Here is an 18,376-nt window from a genome sequence, read left to right as displayed (position 1 = left end):
AGCATGATATTTAAAAAAGTTGTGGATGAGTTATGACAATGCCAGGTGGATGAGTTGGTTAGGTGACAAGAACTAGCTGATTCGATATCAGTGGAATACAAAATGTAAAATGTTCGCTTCGAGGAGGTATGCGCTCTATGGAGTGCCACTCCGTTTTGCCAAGTGTCATTCTACGAGTGATTTTTCTTTCTCTTTTTTTGTTCTTTTTCTGTGTCTGTCTGTCTGCACATACTGTGCTAATGTCAGCCACAAATGCCACCTGGTGGAAACCAGCATTACATGTCATCTTTTGTTTCAACCAAGTACGTCGAAAAAGTGTGGACAATTCAAATGCGAGGAAACCGATAACGTACTTGCGACAAGAATGTGAGTCCGTTTCTAAAAAACATACGATTGTAACGTGAGTGAGTCAAAACATACATATGATTAGAACATGAGTGAGTCTATAACATACATATGATTATAACGTCCATGAGTCCATAACATACATATGATTAGAACATGAGTGTGTCGATAACATCCATATGATTGGAACATGAGAGGGTCTATGACATCCATATGATTGGAACATGAGTGGGTCTATAACATCCATACGATTATAACGTCCATGAGTCCATAACATACATATGATTCGAACGTGAGTCTACAGCATGCATAATATGGTTGGAACGTGAGTGAATCTATAACATACAAACCTTTAGAACGTGAGTGAGTCCATAACATACATATGATGATGTATTTCATAGACTGAGATTGAGACCCAAGAATTTTCGTGGCTGAACTTTTGTGAGAAGGTTGATAAGAAAGTAGGTGGAAGGATTTGCCGTGCAGTCCTTTTGTAGAGAATGAGAGTGTGAGATTTGTCAGGATTTAAAGACATATTCAAAATGTTTCACCATCTTGTGGTTTTGTCAAGGTCTCAAGAGAGGGAAGAGGCTGCTGCCTGTCTATCTGAAGGATGAGAGATGTCACGGCAGAGGGTGGAGTCATCAGCAGAGAGATAACGAGCATTTTCCAGAGAGTCAGATCGATCGTTGATGAAGATTGAGAATAGGAATAGGCCAAGAGCAGTGCCTTGAAGCACTCTGGCCTTGACAGGGAGAGAGGATGAAAGGATTCCATTGAGAGCCACACATTGGCTATGAGAGTAGACGAAGTCAGTAACCCCAGAGTGGAGTTGGCCTTGGATGCCATATGCAAAGTTTGGAGAGCAAGGCATGATGCCAAACTGTTTCAAAATCGAGATGTGGCGAGACAGACAGCCCTGATCTCATTTGTGATATTGAGGGCCTCCACAATTGTTGGGAGGGTAGAAGCAGCATGTCCAAAAGGTGGAGTGACCAGTTCTGAATCTGAATTGCTGATCTGAGATGAGGCCGTTGGAGAAAAGGAATGATTTTGCAATGATGGATTCCATGACCTTGAGGTGGAGGAGATTGGGACCATACTCTGTGCAGAGCGTTGGTGATGCCTTAGCAGTCTCCTTGGCTATAGGGCACAATCCTGGACGGGTCGCCACTCAGACACAGTATACCAGCAAGCTGCCACTCATTCTACCGGCATCGGAAGGACGACAGGCCGAGTTAACCCCACCTGGTATTGATTCAACAGCTGAGCGGGATTTGAACTCAGGACCCTACGATCCAAAGCCCGCCACCCTCACCATTAAGCCAACACCAGGCTTGACCTTGCTGATAATTGAAAGTAAGCTAATCGGTTGGTTGTTAAGGGGATCCGTTTTTGCACCGTTGTTAAGTCATGTGGTGATGTTGGCTAGTTTTCAAGCAGATGAAATATGACACAAGGCAAATGATAGAATGAAAAGGGTAGAGAGAGAGAGGAAGTGCGAGAGCAGAAGATCAGGTTTTTCGCACACATGACCTAATGCCAGCCGGTCCAGTTGCAGAATCAGTCGGGGTTTGCCAGAAATTTCTCCACCTTGTCAGGTGCAAAAGATACAGAGTCCAGGAGCAGTTGTGTGTGACTGCGAATCATGGGAACAAAGAGTGAGGGGTTGGCGACAAGCTTTGGAAGCAAATAGAATTGAGGCATTCGGCCTTCTCACAATCAGAGTCTGCTGTGGTGCCATTTGAAGTTCAAATGTTGCAATTATATGGTAATGTCCCTATCAGAGAATGTCACCAACATGAAGCCAGGTTAATGTTTGCTTTATGGGGTAACACCTTGCAGTGCAGGGGAAGGCATGATGTATAGGATTGGACCTCGTACCATAATTAGCAATCAAGACTACATCATAGTTTTCAGAAAAAAAAAACAACAAGATTTAGTCGTCTTGATTGTGGTGAGGGGTGGGGGGATAGATGCCACTACAATTGGATGTTGAAACCCCTGTACATGCATAAACAATCCAATGGTAAAACATGTACATACACAATTAGGGTTAGACATCATAACTAACATCATAACTGGACACAGGACTCACTCTCTCTCTCGCTCTCTCTGATGTACCCTCCTCTTCACAGAGTGTCAGTGCCACTGAAGGATCTTCCTGAGCCAGGGTTATACTGGGTAGTTTGCCATTGCATTCCCAGCAGCAGTTAGGGCAGGAATTTAGAATTTAGCCATGGTGATGCGAATGGCTCACCCACTGTTGGCGAAGGACACCTCGGGGTTTTTAACGTCCACCAATTAATGCCGGCAGACAGGAATCCCGTTTAACGGCACACACATTGATGAATCGTCCTGCCTTTGAAACATCACGATTACAGTTTATAGCTGGGCCGGGATTCAAACCCAGACTAGACAGCTTAGAGGCGAGTGTGGGTGCCTGCAACAATAGTGAGTGTGGGTGGACAGCACGGAGCTGTCCACCCTACGTGGGTACCGAGTGTGGCTACCTCGGCCATCCCGTCAGCCCATGCATGTTTCATTATTGTGTTGAAAATGTGCAGTTTACAGTAATGTTGTGATTTTTCATTATTGGTTTGTACATGTACAGGCGTTCAACACTGGATTGCGTATGTATACGTTTCAAATCAATGACATCAACAAGATAGATACGCACAATCGTCCAACACATGCCAACATCTTTTATGTCTCAATAATGGTTTCTCCATGTACAGTATTTGTTTTGTTACAGTTGTCAGGCCGGCCCATTTGCCTTGTCCGAATCCTGACAAACCACTGTCAAAGTGGTCACACTGGTCCACCGGTTCAGATCCTCCAAGAGGGGTTGCAGGCCTGTTTGCCATGCTACTGTACTTCGGTGGAACATCTGAGCTGACTTAGCGATATGCTGGTACTCCCTCATGCCCAGCACCCAAACGGTGGTACGAATGTTACTGAGCGAGATGCAGGGTTCTTTGTGCATTGACTTAGAATCGCCCCGAACCCAATTTGTCCTTAAACAGACGATTAATACTCAAGCAGTAAGCGATCAGGGCAACTCAAATCACTCACAGAGACCAAGTGACTTCAAATGCATATTTAAGAAGTAAATGGGAGGGAGAAACAAGAGGCACATAAACATTTATTTACCGAGTTTATTGACAATGATTTGCACCCTGGATATCAGACGAATGGTAGATCGTTAGTTATCTACTCCTTAAGGCCTCAATCACACCACAGAAGAAGGACCAGGGAGAATTAGGCAAAACCAGAAATACCGTCTCTGCGCTTTCGGAGTACAACATACCGAACAGCCAAACTTACGGCATAGCTCATTCTTCCACAAGCAGGCACAGTACAGAGTCAGAGCGCAGGCTGGTCGTGGAGCCCCGGTTAGGGGGAGAGCACTGAGAGGTGCGGTATTCTGTCAGACCAACTGTGCACGAGCGCCAATGCACGGCCTCATACCCAAAGTCCAAGTCCTCACTCCCCCATTTCCCCCACTTTTATCCCTTTGTGCCATGCTCCACCCCATGATGCAGCTCCATGTTGTCCACCCTGTGCCCATTTGTTGTCCATCAAGGTACGTCCTACCCATGAACTTCGCAAAAGTTCTACAAACATGGCAGGATGTGCCAGAGCCGGATTTAAGTTAAACAGTCCCCTGAACATTCGAGTAGTAGAGGCGCCCTCCGCTGCCCACCACCAACCTTGAAATGTAGTGGGAAGAGAATTTTTTTTTTTTAAAAGAGCATGACTGTGTGTACATCTATAAACATTTCACGACAACACTTTTTTTTTTTAACTGAAGAAAAATTAAATGAAAATATTCTGAACGAGAAGGCCACTCGGAAGAGTGCATAACTCCACCGAGCTGATTACCCTCGCCGAAGGAGATGGTATTGCATTTGGGTCCATTTGTTTGTCTCTTGGTTTGTCTGTCTGTTTGTTTGTCGGCACACAACTTTTGTGTTTTTCTCCGCAACCGCTTGTCGGATTGAGGCAAAATTTTCACCATCGGTGATAATTGTTTTAATGTTTTAATGATAATTATGACCTCATAGGTCACGTGATGTGGCAACCATATTGGAAAAATGGAAAAATTATGGACCTCTATATTTTTGAAACCGCACCAAAGAAAAAAATTGAAACTCAGCACATCGTAAGTACTCCTCATGCAGAATGAGTGTGGTTTTCATGACATCATAGGTGCCTTCGTTATGACATCATAATTGCATATGTAGAACGCTACATTCGATCAGTATGAAAAATTTTGAGGGTCATCTCAGGATAAAATGGTCCACAAAATTTTTGATGACGTCATCGGTCACATGATTCAGCAGCCATATTGTTTTTTTTTAACTTGCAAAAATCTTCTATGAAATGGCTGAATCAGCCATCAATGCCAGCAGTTATAAAGTAGCAGTTCTAATTATATATCTTATTAATTATAATTGTGTAACACACCAGTAAACAAACACCACACAAAATACACGACACAAAACAAGTCCTGGTGAGGGTCTGCAATCTCTGATTGCTCTTTTTCTTGTTAGTTTACATTTTGTATCCCACTGATGGGCTGGATCTGGATTCGGACCTGAAACAAAATTAAATCGGCTTGTTCTTGTCACCTAACCAACTCATCCACCAAGTTTCATCCAATCCATCCATAACGTTTTCAGATATCGTGCTATATATCGTTTTAACCTGATCATCTCAATGGCGAAAAATCTCTTTAAAATTCTCGGATCCAGATTCAGATCTTCACGAAAATCGAGTCAATTCTTCCTTCTTACAAACCCAACCTGCCCACCAACTTTCATCTGAATCCGTCCACAACTTTTTGAGATATCATACAATATATCGTTTTACCCCTTTTACTCAATAGTGAAAAATCTCTTTAAAAATTCTCGGATCTGGATCCGGATCTTCACTAAAATCAAATAATTTCGGCCTTGTTGTTTTGCTAAGCTCTCCACCAAGGTTCGGCCGAATCCTTCCATAACTTTTTGAGATATTTTGTTCACAAACAAACAGACAGGGGTGAAAACATGACCTCCGTCCACCTTCGGTGGGTGGAGGTAATTATCAATTCGAGCTTAATAAAGTGATTTTTTAACACAAATTTCCCAAAAACTGGATGGGGAAAGTCGAATTGCCAGCCTTACATAGCAGATGTGACCCCATATACCACTTCCCTGGCTCTGCTACTTTTGAATCAACAAGGGAATAAATAATACTGGCTTTATAAATAAATAAATGTGTCATGTTTTTTGTGGGCCCCCGGGAGTTTGGGCCCTGGACGCATGTCCCGTTGGTCCTTCCCGAAATCCGGCCCTGGGATGTGCCCTTAATGCTGAACCCATACCTTTACACCAAAGCTTGCACCCACAGCCTGGTTCTTCCCCAAAAAGCACATTTAAGATAGATTGGAAATGGACAGATTGCAAAGGTTTCGGGGAAAGCTGTTTTAGGCACGAACATGCAGGGAAGGGAGACATTTGCTTTCTACACAAATAACGACGCATTTCCTAATCTGGTCATTTTACTCCACGCTAACACGCACGCAAGCACACACACACACACACACGCACGCACACGCACGCACACATGCACGCACACGCACGCACACGCACGCACCTCGTCATACTATCTGGTGTGTATTGGGACTATTGCACGAATCTCGTTCATACAACATTTTGAACACCTCACTCATATATTTGAAATAAATCCAGATCAAAAAAAAGACTGACTCAAATTTGTCATTTTCAATCAAACTTGACACACTGAAACACATGTAGTGTCTGTCTCTCTGTCTGTCTGTCTGTCTGTCTGTCTGTCTGTCCGTGTCTCTCTTTCTCTCTGGTATAATAGAGGGTCAGCTTTGATTGAAAAAGCCAACAATCTAATATTCAAGCCTTTTTAAAGTGTGTATCAATTCTGATCAGAGGCACGACGCACAGCACATGGATGAATTTACCTTTCCACGGACACCTGTCTCCCTCTGCTACTCGTCACTGCGACGGGCAACGAAGTTTAAAATGTCAAAAACATCTCACTCAACTTGGCTGAAACACGACGCTCGAGCTTGCTCCGTGAACTCACGAATGAGCTTGAGGCTTCATCGAGGTTGAGCAAGCTTCCGCTGGGAGCAAGCAATATTAAATTGCTTGCTAACGTTCTGTTATAAATACTGTTTAATAATCTTTTTTAAAAAGCAGAACGGATTGGTGCGTGGAAGACTGACAAGCTTAGCACCGGTGTTAAAATCGTGGAAACTTGCAGTAAAACATCATTATTTGTTATTTCTCCAGCAAGTTTGCCAATTTGTTTCCCTTATCACTGCCACTGGGTCAGCACGTTTGGGGCAGTAATATTTTGCGTAACGAAAACTCAGCTGGTTAACTATCTTCAAGAAGGGTGGCGTGGTTGGGGAGGGGAAGGACTGGCCACCAAAGCATCTCTGGCTCACAGCAGAGGACGGAACAGATTGACTCTAAAATGGCTTAGAAATCCATGCACCAGCAGTCTCTGAGGATTGGCAACCTCTATAAAACAAGACCACAAGTTATCTGAGCAAGAGCATCTCCATTAAAGATACCTTCTCTCATTGACAGGACAGACCGATCAGACACATCAGGCAATAGTGATATAATATGGACAATCAGGAGTGGTTCCGGGAGTCCTCAAGAACATTGACCTGATGAACTTCTCAAAGTATAGGTTAAATAGTGATTATCTACCGTCAATATTTAACTGCATTTCCTCATCAGTGTCCACCCTTGCAAGGAACTCATTAGAAAGGGGATGCTAAAAGGGCTAGGTTACAACAGCAACAATAATTGGATGTGCTGTAAAACCTCCACAAAATGTTCAACCACACAAGGAGGCAAATACGTCTTATTCCCCCAGAAACATCCAACAAATCAACACCGATTTGAATTTCAAAAACAACACTACTTGATGTCATCTGTACTAATGATATCATGTTGCATTGAGACCTCAGCAGGTCTTCACGGTTTTGATATAAGCTGTCATAACCATGAAAATAAAACAAACCTGGCTCTGGCTATTTACCTTCATCACTTAAAGGTGGATGGAGGTTATGTTTTCAGCCCTGTCTGGTTGTTTGCTTGACTGTCTGTGAACAACATATCTCAAAAAATTATGAATGGATTCGGACGAAACTTGGTGGACATGTTGGGTGTTTGACAAGGACAACTTGATTCAGTTTTAGTGAAGGTGCGGATATGAGAATTTAAAATATTTTTCAGTGATTCTTCACAATTGAGAGAAAAGGCCAAAAACGAGATATATTGCATGATATTTCAAAACGTTGTGGATGGAATATAACAGAACTTGATCGACGAGTTGGGTAGTTGACAAGAATAAGCTGATTAGATCTTGGTTAAGGTCCGGATTCAGATCCAGCCCATTAGTGGGATATAAAACATAAACCGTTCAGCCTGGTGGAGGTATGTGCTCAACCAAGTGCCATTATAGTCTAATACATAAAGCTCTTTCTAACCACTGACTCACTGACTGATATTAAAGAGTGGTATCTTCTGGGTGACGTAGAAAGCTGAAATTTTGCGTGCCAATGGACATCGAAGTTGATGCACCAGAAAAGTCAGAGAATCGTCGAACAACTTATGTAAATGGAAACATAAACAAATTTAAAATAAATAAATGGGGGAAAAAATGAAAAAAAATGCTGGTGAGCGATCCGAGACAATGGGGAAGCACGGTAATTTTGTGTGCTGATGGACATCGAAGCCAATACACCAGGAAAAATCACAGAACTGTTGGAAAGGTCCGAAAATGAAAATATAAATAAATAAATAAATAAAAATGAAAAAAAATGCAGGTGAGTGACCTGAGATAATGGGAGGAGAGGAGATTGGGACCATATTCTGTGCAGAGCGTTGGTGCTGCTGAAGCAGTCTTCTTGGCTATTGGGCACAATCCTGGACGGGTCGCCACTCCGACACAGAAAACCAGCAAGCTGGCACTCATTTTGCCGACCTTGGAAGGATGACAGGCCGAGTTAACCCCACCTGGTATTAATTCAACAGCTGAGTAGGATTTGAACTCAAGATCCTCGGATCCCAAGCCCACCACTCCAACCATTAAGCCAACACCAGGCATGAGACAATGGGGAAGCACGGTAATTTTGCATGCTAATGGACATTGAAGCTGATACACCAGGAAAAATCACAGAACCATCAAAGCATCGGTGAATAAAAATATAAATAAATGAAAAATCAAATGCAGGTGAGCAACCCGAGACAATGGGAGAGCACGGTTTGTATGCTCACACAATGGAAGCATGGTTCGTTATGCTTACGCAACACAATGTGTAAGCATACTCCGCTAGTTGTAATATACATTCACAATCAAGCTTTGTCACTGTATCAATGTAGAAAGAAAAAGATAAGTCTTATAAATATATGATATCAACTTAGTGAATCAACAAAAGGGGTCTTGCTTTTGAAAAAGCAAAACGGAATTGTTTTGCCGAGATGTTGATTATCCAATGCAACCATTGTCAAAGATGACGTCATATATTCATTGTGATTGGCCTCATGAGATGGTTGGGAAAAAAAAAATACACATGGGATGCAAAGTTCAGGTTCTTAAAACCACTCTGCACCCGACATGGTTGCCTTTGTAATCTGCTCTGCACAGACTTGGTCACCTCTCGAATCTCTTTCTAAAATATGGATCCAAAAGCTAAGTATCATAAAATTAAATTGAGAGTTCTACCCTCAACATGAAGGCAGCATTTAATCGAGGATGACACCAAGGAATCTTGAAAAAGCGAAGGTCATTTGGGCCAAATGGGAAATATTTTAATGTATGTAAAATCTTCAGCCTTTGGAAGACAAATGTTAAGTTAAATTTGTGTCACACAATGACAATTTCCAGGTGATGACTGTTTCAAACAAAGTATATTCAAACCTGGTGCACCTGTCCGTTTCATGGTTACCACCATCCCAGCACTCACCAGAAGCTCATTTGGATCAAACAAATCTGAAAAAAACATCAAAGAAATGCATTTAACTCAGGACAGCTCAATTTTTATGGAACTGATACATAAGGCTCAAAGAGGAGCTGGTGCATGTCACATGCAGGACAGATCTGCAGGACAAAGGCATGAGGAGACATCAGTATCGTTTCAATGAATGAGAACCTTTTTTTTTTACATGGTCTAACGCACATAGCTTACATGCAGACAAATAAAGACAACACAAGACTTGACTTCAGACAATCATGGCCTGTGACCTTGGGGGAAGTGACGCAACCTCCCGTGGCATTCTGGGCACCGGCAACAATGTTTTTGTGACGTCGCCTTTTCTCTCTTCAATCGGTGGAGAAATTAGGGATAAATTCCACCCCCATGTGATGTGAACCTTTGGGGTTTGTCCATACTCTATCCTATGAATGCTGAGCCTCAAGCGAGAAAACAGCACGTGCCATTTTAAGAGCGTTTCACTTTTGGCCAGGGCCAGAATTAAGCCGCCGACACTACAGATTCAGAACCAACACGAACCATTATGCCACTACCATCTTATGGAGATAATTTGCATAATTTGTGTTCAAATCAACATATCAATAAAGACTCAAGAGGAATAGTCTAACAGAATTCGTGAAAATAATAGTAACAAAATAAATGGGGGGGGGGATGAGCGAGGGAGGGAAGGGAGAGAGAGGAAGAGGGGAGAGATAGAAGGCAGGAGGGAGGGGAAGCTAGGAAGTGGGGGGGGGAGGAAGGGGGTGGGGGTGGGGAGAGCTATGCCTCACCAAACGTTGCTATCTCGTGAGAGGGAGGGATGCGAGGAGGGAGTGTGAGCGAGAGGAGTATGAAAACAAAAAGAAGAGAGAAAGGTGAGGGGTGGAGGTGAAGTTAGTAAAGAGAATGATGTGTTATGCTGAGTGACCGAACACACACACACACAAAAACCAACTCATGTCAGAACAGCTGTACAAACAACGACATAACAGAGTTTATAATGGCATCTGCTTGCACATCTGCAAAAACTTTGATGTCCCAGTTCCAGAAAATTTGAAGGAATATGAACCAAAAGTAATCACTGAAAACATGGAAGTACCTCCCGCTCACATACGACCTAATGATCCCATCAAGCATGAACATCGAAAACAAAGCATTGCGACCAGATATCATACTTCGGTACATAAAAAAAGAGAAGAAGGAATTGCTGATTGAGGTGTTAATACCAGTGATTTTGGATAAAACGATGCATAAATCAAGAAAATGACCAAACACCAAGACCTCAAGAATGAAGTGAGAAGATCCTGGAAGCTGAAGAATGCTAAAGTTGTACCAGTAATAGCTGGACCTACAGGAATGATGACAAAGAACCTCACAGAGATATTAAACAAAGGGGCAACACCCCCTGGGCACTCACCTGGTCGTGGCTGGAGAAGATAACCAGGCAACCATGGGTTGGCATGAATGACCCACAAATATATTGTTGTGGTTACCAAATTCGCAAACCACCATTCAGGTCCCTTAGGTGAGATATCTCGGTAAGTATATGTGTAGTTAGGCCCAAACCCGTTGTCTAGTGGGAATACATGTCATTTATGCGTGCTGCGACTCTTCAGGATAGCCGTTTTTCTTTTACTATCTTTATTTTGGACCAACCGCCATGATTACCACCATCAACCACGCCTCAACAGTCATCACAACATCAACCACCCACCACAGCGCCGCTTCACCACAACAGCCACGACCTTTACCGTCACACCTCGCAACCGTCGCATCGCCACCGTTCTTGCGCCGCTTGTGGGTACCGGTATTGGACTCGTGCAGGGCGCGCGCCGAACAGCGTGTACAAAACCACGGACTTTCCGCTCCAAAAACGGATCAAAAACGACTCACGCCCACTTTTGTTCCGTCCAATCGGTGAGCAAGGGGCGATTTGGCCCCGCCTCCAGGGCGTTGGAGGGCGGTCGGTCGCTATATGCAAATTCATGGATCAAAATGCATTCACGCCCACTTTTTCTCGGGCCAATGGGGAGCGAGGTGAAAGGTCGAAGGCAGGGGGTCAAAGGCGAAGCCACGGGGCTTATATAAGCGGCTGCGTTCGTCAGAAAAGTGTCGTCGTGTGCGTTGGAAGGAGTTCGCAGGAGGAAGAGTTCGGAGTTGGAGTCGGAGCGAAGAGGACGGAGCTGTGGAGAGGCGGCGGCGGCGAAGGCAGACGAGGGGGTGCTCGCGTCGGTGCCGGGAGCTGCACACCAGGGAGGCCGACGGCGCGACCTGGTCGAGGTGGAGACGCTCGTCGCGGGACCCGAGACAGAGTAAAAATCCTCCTTTCCCCGAGCATCAGCAACCCCCTCCTGTTTCCCCCCGCGCTGAGATAGTGCGACCAAGGGGGCCCCCTTCCCACCCCCTACCAGACACTGTCCGCGAGGCCCGCGGAGTTGAGGCACCACCGCCACTCCGCGTCTCATCACCAGACGGGTAGGCCCGACACGGTCTCGGCCCCAGGCCCGCCTACCCCCTCATCCTGGAGGGTGGTTCTCTTTTCTTTTGCTTTGGGAATGTGTGTTGTCAGCGCCGTCTGTGAAGTAAAATTGTATAAGTGTTGCCGTGTGCTCGCGTAGTCGGTAGTATATCTGCATTGTCGCATTTGCTTTTCGTCTTCTTTTCTATGTGCTTTTGGTGGAATTGTATATGTGTGCTTTCCGTTCATCGCGAATAAATGTGCTTTATGTTGAACTGTTTCCCGCTTCGCTTCATCATTTCTCTCATTGAATCCTCATCTTGCTTCACGTAAAGGGTTGGTAGTGGGCTGAATACGCCCGATAATTAATCGAACCGTCGAGGCCGACGATAACACCGCTCGGTTATCCCGATAGTACGGAACGGGTCGCTTAAGTGGCCCGTGTCCGAAGTCGACCTGCGGCGAGGTGCGATCGCCCGGTCTACCCTCCGTGTGGGTACTTAGGTAGGTCGAATTTGGCGAGCAACCCTATCCCACGCGGGGGCCGATTGGCTCGATCGCGGTGAGACCGAAAGGTCCACCCGTGACTGGTTCCCGGCGTTAGTCCGAGAGGGTCACGACTGGATTGTCCGTCCGGTGGGCGACGTGCCGCGATTCGAGTTACGTGGCCGTTCGCACGCCGGCGGGCGCGAATCCGTAACAATATATAATGGAGAAGAAAGGAAATATCTATGGATGTTTTTATTTTTAATGCCATGAACAAACCTTGGTACATCATGTATGATAAGGTTGTTGTAGTGTCGTGATAGTGGTGCTTCGAAGGCAGACACGAGCGGGGGAACAGTCCAACCCGGCTTTGTTGCACGAGCGGGAGCGTGAGCGTACGTTGCCCGTAACTCCCCTTTATTACGTACTCAATGCACTCTACAAGCCACAGCGACTACAGCAACCACTACAACGCCTCAGGCGGCGCGCACTCCTATATCCCTTGCACGCAGGTGATCACGCCGACCACTCCTCCACATCATGCCCTGCCCCCGCAGGCCCGCTACACCACACTCCTCCCTCCTAAAACTATGATTATTAAATGACCATCATCATAATAACCAGAAGCAGCATAGGATACCACGATATAAAAGCAGATAAGGTACCAAAAACGATAATCGCCTCAAAAAGAAAAAGCATAGGCACATCACACCATATAACGTGTCGATGCGAGCAAGTGGAGCTGCAACGGCCAGGTTCCGAAGACTGAGTTGCACAATGAATCCACAAAACCCTGACCGCATTACAGATATCAAGAAGCAAGGCAAGAAGCACAGCATCATTACGCAGCAAAAGCGCCCCCAGGCGGCTCATGCTTACACGCCCTCCGGCGAGGTCGTGGCGACCTCCCGAGCAAACCTCCCCCGGCACCATCAAACGCCTTCGGCCGACAAGGCGGCACATCTCTCCCAGCCAGACCTGAAGCAGATAAACATTCCGAGGCCCGAAGGCCGCTGTCTGGAAACTGTGGCGCCACTGCCAAACCCGACTGACCTTGGGTGGGGACGCTGAACAGCGTATATATATATATATATATATATATATATATATATATATATATATATATATATATATATATATATATATCTATATATATATATATATATATATATATATATATATATATATATATATATATATATATATATATATATATATATCTATATATATATATATATATATATATATATATATATATATATATATATATATATATATATATATATATATATATATATATGTAGATATATATGTAGATATATATGTAGATATATATATATATAGATATATATAGATATATATATATACAGAGATGCCAACTTTTGGAAATCAGAATTAGGGAGGATTTTCAACCGACACCAAATAATGTGCGCGAAGCGCACATCTCGAGCGCGGAGCGCTCGACCCTTGCGGCGGGGTCCAGGGCCCGCCTTAGGGCCCTGGAAGCTCTGGGGTTCTAGATGCTCTCTATTGCCCTCTGACCCCTATTTTGGAGCATTTAACATGTTAAGAATTCCCACTTTTTGAACAAAAAAAGGGGAAAATTGTGCACTTTTTAATGTTACATGTATGTTAATATTAGTAAGTTAGGGGACAATCAAAGATTAACAAAAAGCACAAAAGAAGCAATATTTTTCTTCCCTTACTGGCTGGTACTACTGCTGCTTGCTTTTTCCATGGCAGCTTTGCTGAGTGACAGCTGTGTGGCTCTTTTAGCCCTTCTGATTATGTCTTTGCTGTATTCTCTCTGGTAGCAAGGGGTGTTATGAGCTAGTTTTTCAATTAAGAGAGCTTCCAGGGTTTTGACACTCAAATTGGGACGAAATTCAGTATGATTCTTCCGTACAAGACTGAGTGCCCGCTCACATGATGCGTTCGAATGAGGAATGACCAAGATTCCCTTCATCACTTTGCTCAAATTAGGATACTTCTTGGCACCAGTGCAGGGATCTGTGAGCTGTGAAATCCGATGCCACTGCTCATCCACTCTCACTGTCTCAGTAGCAATTGTAGCTATGGAGGCGTCTGCCTGGTAGTGAGCGAATTCACTCTCAAGACTGTCTATGTCACTATCACCGCCACTGAACAGACAGGGGAATTTCTTGATGAAAAACTCCACACAGTCAAACCCCACTTCTTGGTGTAGCTTAACATCCAGCACCTGAGCATGCTTGGCTAATTCATCATCTAGCGGCCAGGTTTTGAAGATATAATTGCAGGCTTTCACATAATATGAGCGAACTGCACTGAAGAAACCTTGGATGTCTGACTCACTCAGAGTGAAGGTGGATTTCTTGAGACTCCTTTGTTCCCTTATATACAGTTTGGCATCGTTCCCAATCATGAGGTCCTCATCATTCTTCTGATGATTTCTGTCAGAGAAGGGTACATTTACCAGAGCAACCGATGACACCGATGGTTTCAAAAACCATACGAAGATATCTTTCAGAAGACCATTCAATTCTCCGTGCAGGAGATGAATACAGGGTTCGTCTCTTTGGAGCAGAAGATTCCCCTTCTCAAAAAGCTTGTTAGCATATCGAAGGAAGAAACAATAGAGTTTTGTTTGTGGAGACAAGAACATCCTGTTGACACGTTTTTCTCTAGATTCCTGCACAGTGTTTGAGGAAGATGCGCTTTTAGTTGTAGAACTCGTAGTACACTTAGCCGCAGGGCGATCACACTTGCGTTTACTGCCAGCAGAAGAGGTCAGACTCGTAGTACCAGATCCAATTTTACGTTTGAGGAGAGAGCTTGAGGTAGGTGCAGCCAAGGAAGAAGACCTCTGATTCGAAGGTTTTGCTGAGCTTCTATCAAGTGATTTGGCAAAAGCAGAACTTAACTTGGGTCCTTCTTTGCCTGTAGATGGGACTATCACAGTCTTTCTCGACTCTGAAGGAATCTGCTTTGTAGATGAACGTGATGAACGGCCGGTGATGCTACCTGCTCTCAGCATTGGTTTTGGTGCTGTCCCTGCTGTCTTCTTCGCAGCAGATACTGCAGTGGTAGTGGTGAATGCTGCTCCACTAGTGCTTGATCCTGCAGTGCCAGTACTGGCAGTAGATACAGTGCCGTCCTTCTTGCTCGTTGTTAGAGTCTTGGCTACAGTTGGTTGCATTTTTCTTCGTACTTCTTCTTTGAAGAAGAGGCGAAGTGGCTCCCACTGTTCAATCAGCCTGTCTAGGCACTGACCAAGGGACAGCCACCTTGTTGCGACATGCTTCAGAATCTTGTGTCGGGGCATCACAGAGTTCTTGCAGTGCTTTCACTCCTTTGACGCGTTTACTACTTTTGTCCAAGTAGTAGTAAATATCGATGAGAAAGTCATCTAATTCAATGGGTAAGGCCTGAGCCGCCTTCTTGGCCGTATTGTGCATCATATGGCAAGGGCATCCCATGATGTTGCACTCTGGATTTTGTTTGTGGATATAAGCAGCGACTCCTTTGTGCTTGCCCACCATGACAGAGGCATTATCAGCACAAAAGGAAACACAATTTCCCCACGGAATTTTCCTGTCACTGAACTCATGATCAAGCAGTTTGAAAATGTTTTCTCCAGTGGAATCTTGTTTGCACGCAGGCAAACTTAGCAAACCTTGCTTCACAATCCCAGCACTGTTGTCATAGTACGAAATCAGGACAGGATATAGCTGGGCCTCACCACTGTCATTGCTACCGTCTGTAGCTAGGCTAAATGGAGCTAGTCTAGCAATATCGGCAATAGATGAAGCAGTAACATTTGACAACTCACCAATTACACTGGTCAACAACAAATTTGTTGTCTGCATTTTTTAAGCTGATTTAGGACGAATCTGATGCGCTGAATCCAAAACTCACATTAGTTTTGTTCAATCAGGTCAAGTTTTTGAGATATGGCCACATGTCGTTTTTTACATTTTTGTTCACATGTACGCATGTGTGGAGCATTTTAGAAGAAGTTGGTGGGGTAAAATGTCATGTCAAATAATTGTTTTAATTGGAAATAATTATTTTAATGACAAGAAGTATTCAGGTACGATAGTTCTAGGTGATTATGTCGAAAAGGGATCAGTTTGAAGTCATAAAACCTCAAAATCTTCCAAAAATTGGTGAGGCAAAGCATAAAGTTCGTGGATCAAAACTAAAGTTAATGGGGCAGATTTTGTAATAATGTGATACAAAAAAGTTGTATTTCTTGAAATAACGAACTCTGAAGAATGTACAATACCTACATGCGCCAATTTATGACATGCGCTTCTGCTCAAGCTTGGAGTGCCACAGTACGAACCCAAAGATTGGAGACTGTTCATTGACAGCAGCAAGCGATCACTGAAATGTGTTCTGCTACACAACGGCAACCAGTTTGCCTCTGTACCCATCGCTCACTCGACTACACTGAAGGAGAAGTATGAAGCGGTGAAGTACGTGCTGGAGAAAATTGGTTATGATCAGCATAAGTGGTTTATTTGTGTTGACCTGAAGATGGTGAACTTTTTGTTGGGACAACAGTCTGGCTTCACCAAGTACCCATGTTTTCTGTGCATGTGGGATAGTAGGGACCGTGCTCAGCATTACACGAAGAAGGACTGGCCTGTGCGGGAGGAATTGGTGCCATGCAAAGAAAGGAACGTCATCAACGACCCTCTGGTGGACAGAGACAGAATACTCTTCCCACCGCTGCACATCAAGCTCGGCTTAATCAAGCAGTTCACCAAGGCTCTGGACAAAGATGGTGACTGCTTCACTTACTTGTGCCAGGCTTTTCCAGGATTGACCATGGAGAAGTTGAAAGTTGGCATCTTTGATGGTTCTCAGATCCGTCAGCTCATCAGAGATCCAGAGTTCAAAAACTCAATGAATGAAGTGGAACTGGAAGCGTGGAAGACATTTGTTTTGGTAGTGAAGAACTTTCTTGGCAACAATAAGGCCAGAAACTACGCAGAACTTGTCAACAACATGCTGACTGCTTTCAGAAACCTGGGCTGCAACATGAGCATCAAGATGCACTACCTATTTTCACATATGAACCGGTTTCCTGAGAACCTGGGTTCAATGAGTGACGAGCAGGGGGAGAGATTCCATCAGGACATGAAGGAGATGGAGACCAGGTATCAGGGTCGCTGGGACGCAGTCATGATGGCTGACTACTGTTGGAATCTGAAGAGAGACCTCCCTGCCGCTGAACATTCCAGGAGTTCGAAGAAACGGAAGTTCAAGCCCTGAAGTTTGAACAGTGGTGACGCAACATGCAATTTACTTGTACTTACCTTTATCAATGCCCACCATTCAGATGACAGTAATCGATGTTTCTATCATGTAATCAATAAATGTTGTTGGCAAAACATTTTTTTTTCTTAAAAACATGTTTAGGATGATATGTGTTGACAAAAATCAGCTGATAATGCCACAAAAATGTAATTGATTTTGTCACAAGATCTGATTTTTTCAAATCAACTTAGCACAAAAACCTGACCTGATGGAGAGAAACGGATGCCATTTCCTGATTCAGCAGTGCCAGAATACCCTAATTCACTTGTAGAAATCTACACAACATTCAGAAAGTAAAAAATTGTTGACCAGTGTTCTTTTTTTCTTCTTTGTTCTTGTTCTTTTTTTTTTTTTTTCTTTTTTCTTTTTTTTTTCTTGCTTTTTGTTCTTGTTTTTTTTTTTTTTTTTTTTTTGTTCTTGCACATCTTGCACATCTTGCAAGTTTTTGTTCTTGCACATCCATACTTTGAAGCAACTTTTGAATCTGGAAACATCTTTTGAAATTGAGGTCCAGCATGATCTGAGACTGATATGGGCAAGTTATGTTCCACAATAAATCCACTAAAGAGAAGTTCCGCTCGGGTAACATCCTCTTCCTCGCTTGTCCCTTGTTTGGTGAAATAATTCAGAAGTGTACCGGTACTCGTGCTCGAAGATCTCTCCTTTGCAATGTCTGTGTGCCGTTTGCTTCCAACGTGCTTCCGAATATCATCGCGACCTCCGTGCTCAACTGAAATATCAACGCTGCATACTGTACAATACGC

The 18,376-nt window shown here is 44.0% G+C and overlaps 2 protein-coding genes across 3 annotated transcripts in view; one reads left to right on the top strand and one right to left on the bottom strand.

Moving 5' to 3' along the window:
- The window catches only part of LOC147030564 (uncharacterized), a 593,272-nt gene extending 583,888 nt beyond the window's left edge, over nt 1–9,384 (bottom strand). Inside the window, exon 1 of one of the 2 annotated variants that reach the window (XM_085874759.1) lies at nt 9,310–9,384. The gene's annotated coding sequence lies outside the window, so the exon portion shown is untranslated. Of the gene's footprint in view, nt 1–8,224; nt 8,344–9,309 lie in introns of those variants that run through there. The other variant, XM_085874758.1, reaches the window with a different exon arrangement.
- A 7,212-nt stretch (nt 9,385–16,596) lies between these two features.
- LOC147030563 (uncharacterized) lies at nt 16,597–17,649 on the top strand. Its single transcript, XM_085874754.1, has 2 exons — nt 16,597–16,765; nt 16,901–17,649. Exon 2 carries the CDS (start codon nt 17,121–17,123, stop codon nt 17,565–17,567), a length of 447 nt encoding a protein of 148 aa, XP_085730880.1. The 5' UTR covers nt 16,597–16,765; nt 16,901–17,120; the 3' UTR covers nt 17,568–17,649.
- Nucleotides 17,650–18,376: the final 727 nt, after the last annotated feature.

Source organism: Eptatretus burgeri, chromosome 3 (genome assembly GCF_056783735.1).
Source record: "Eptatretus burgeri isolate ZD-2024b chromosome 3, Ebu_testis_v1, whole genome shotgun sequence".
NCBI classification, from domain to species: Eukaryota; Metazoa; Chordata; class Myxini; order Myxiniformes; family Myxinidae; genus Eptatretus; species Eptatretus burgeri.
This window is presented reverse-complemented; position numbering and strand designations above follow the sequence as displayed.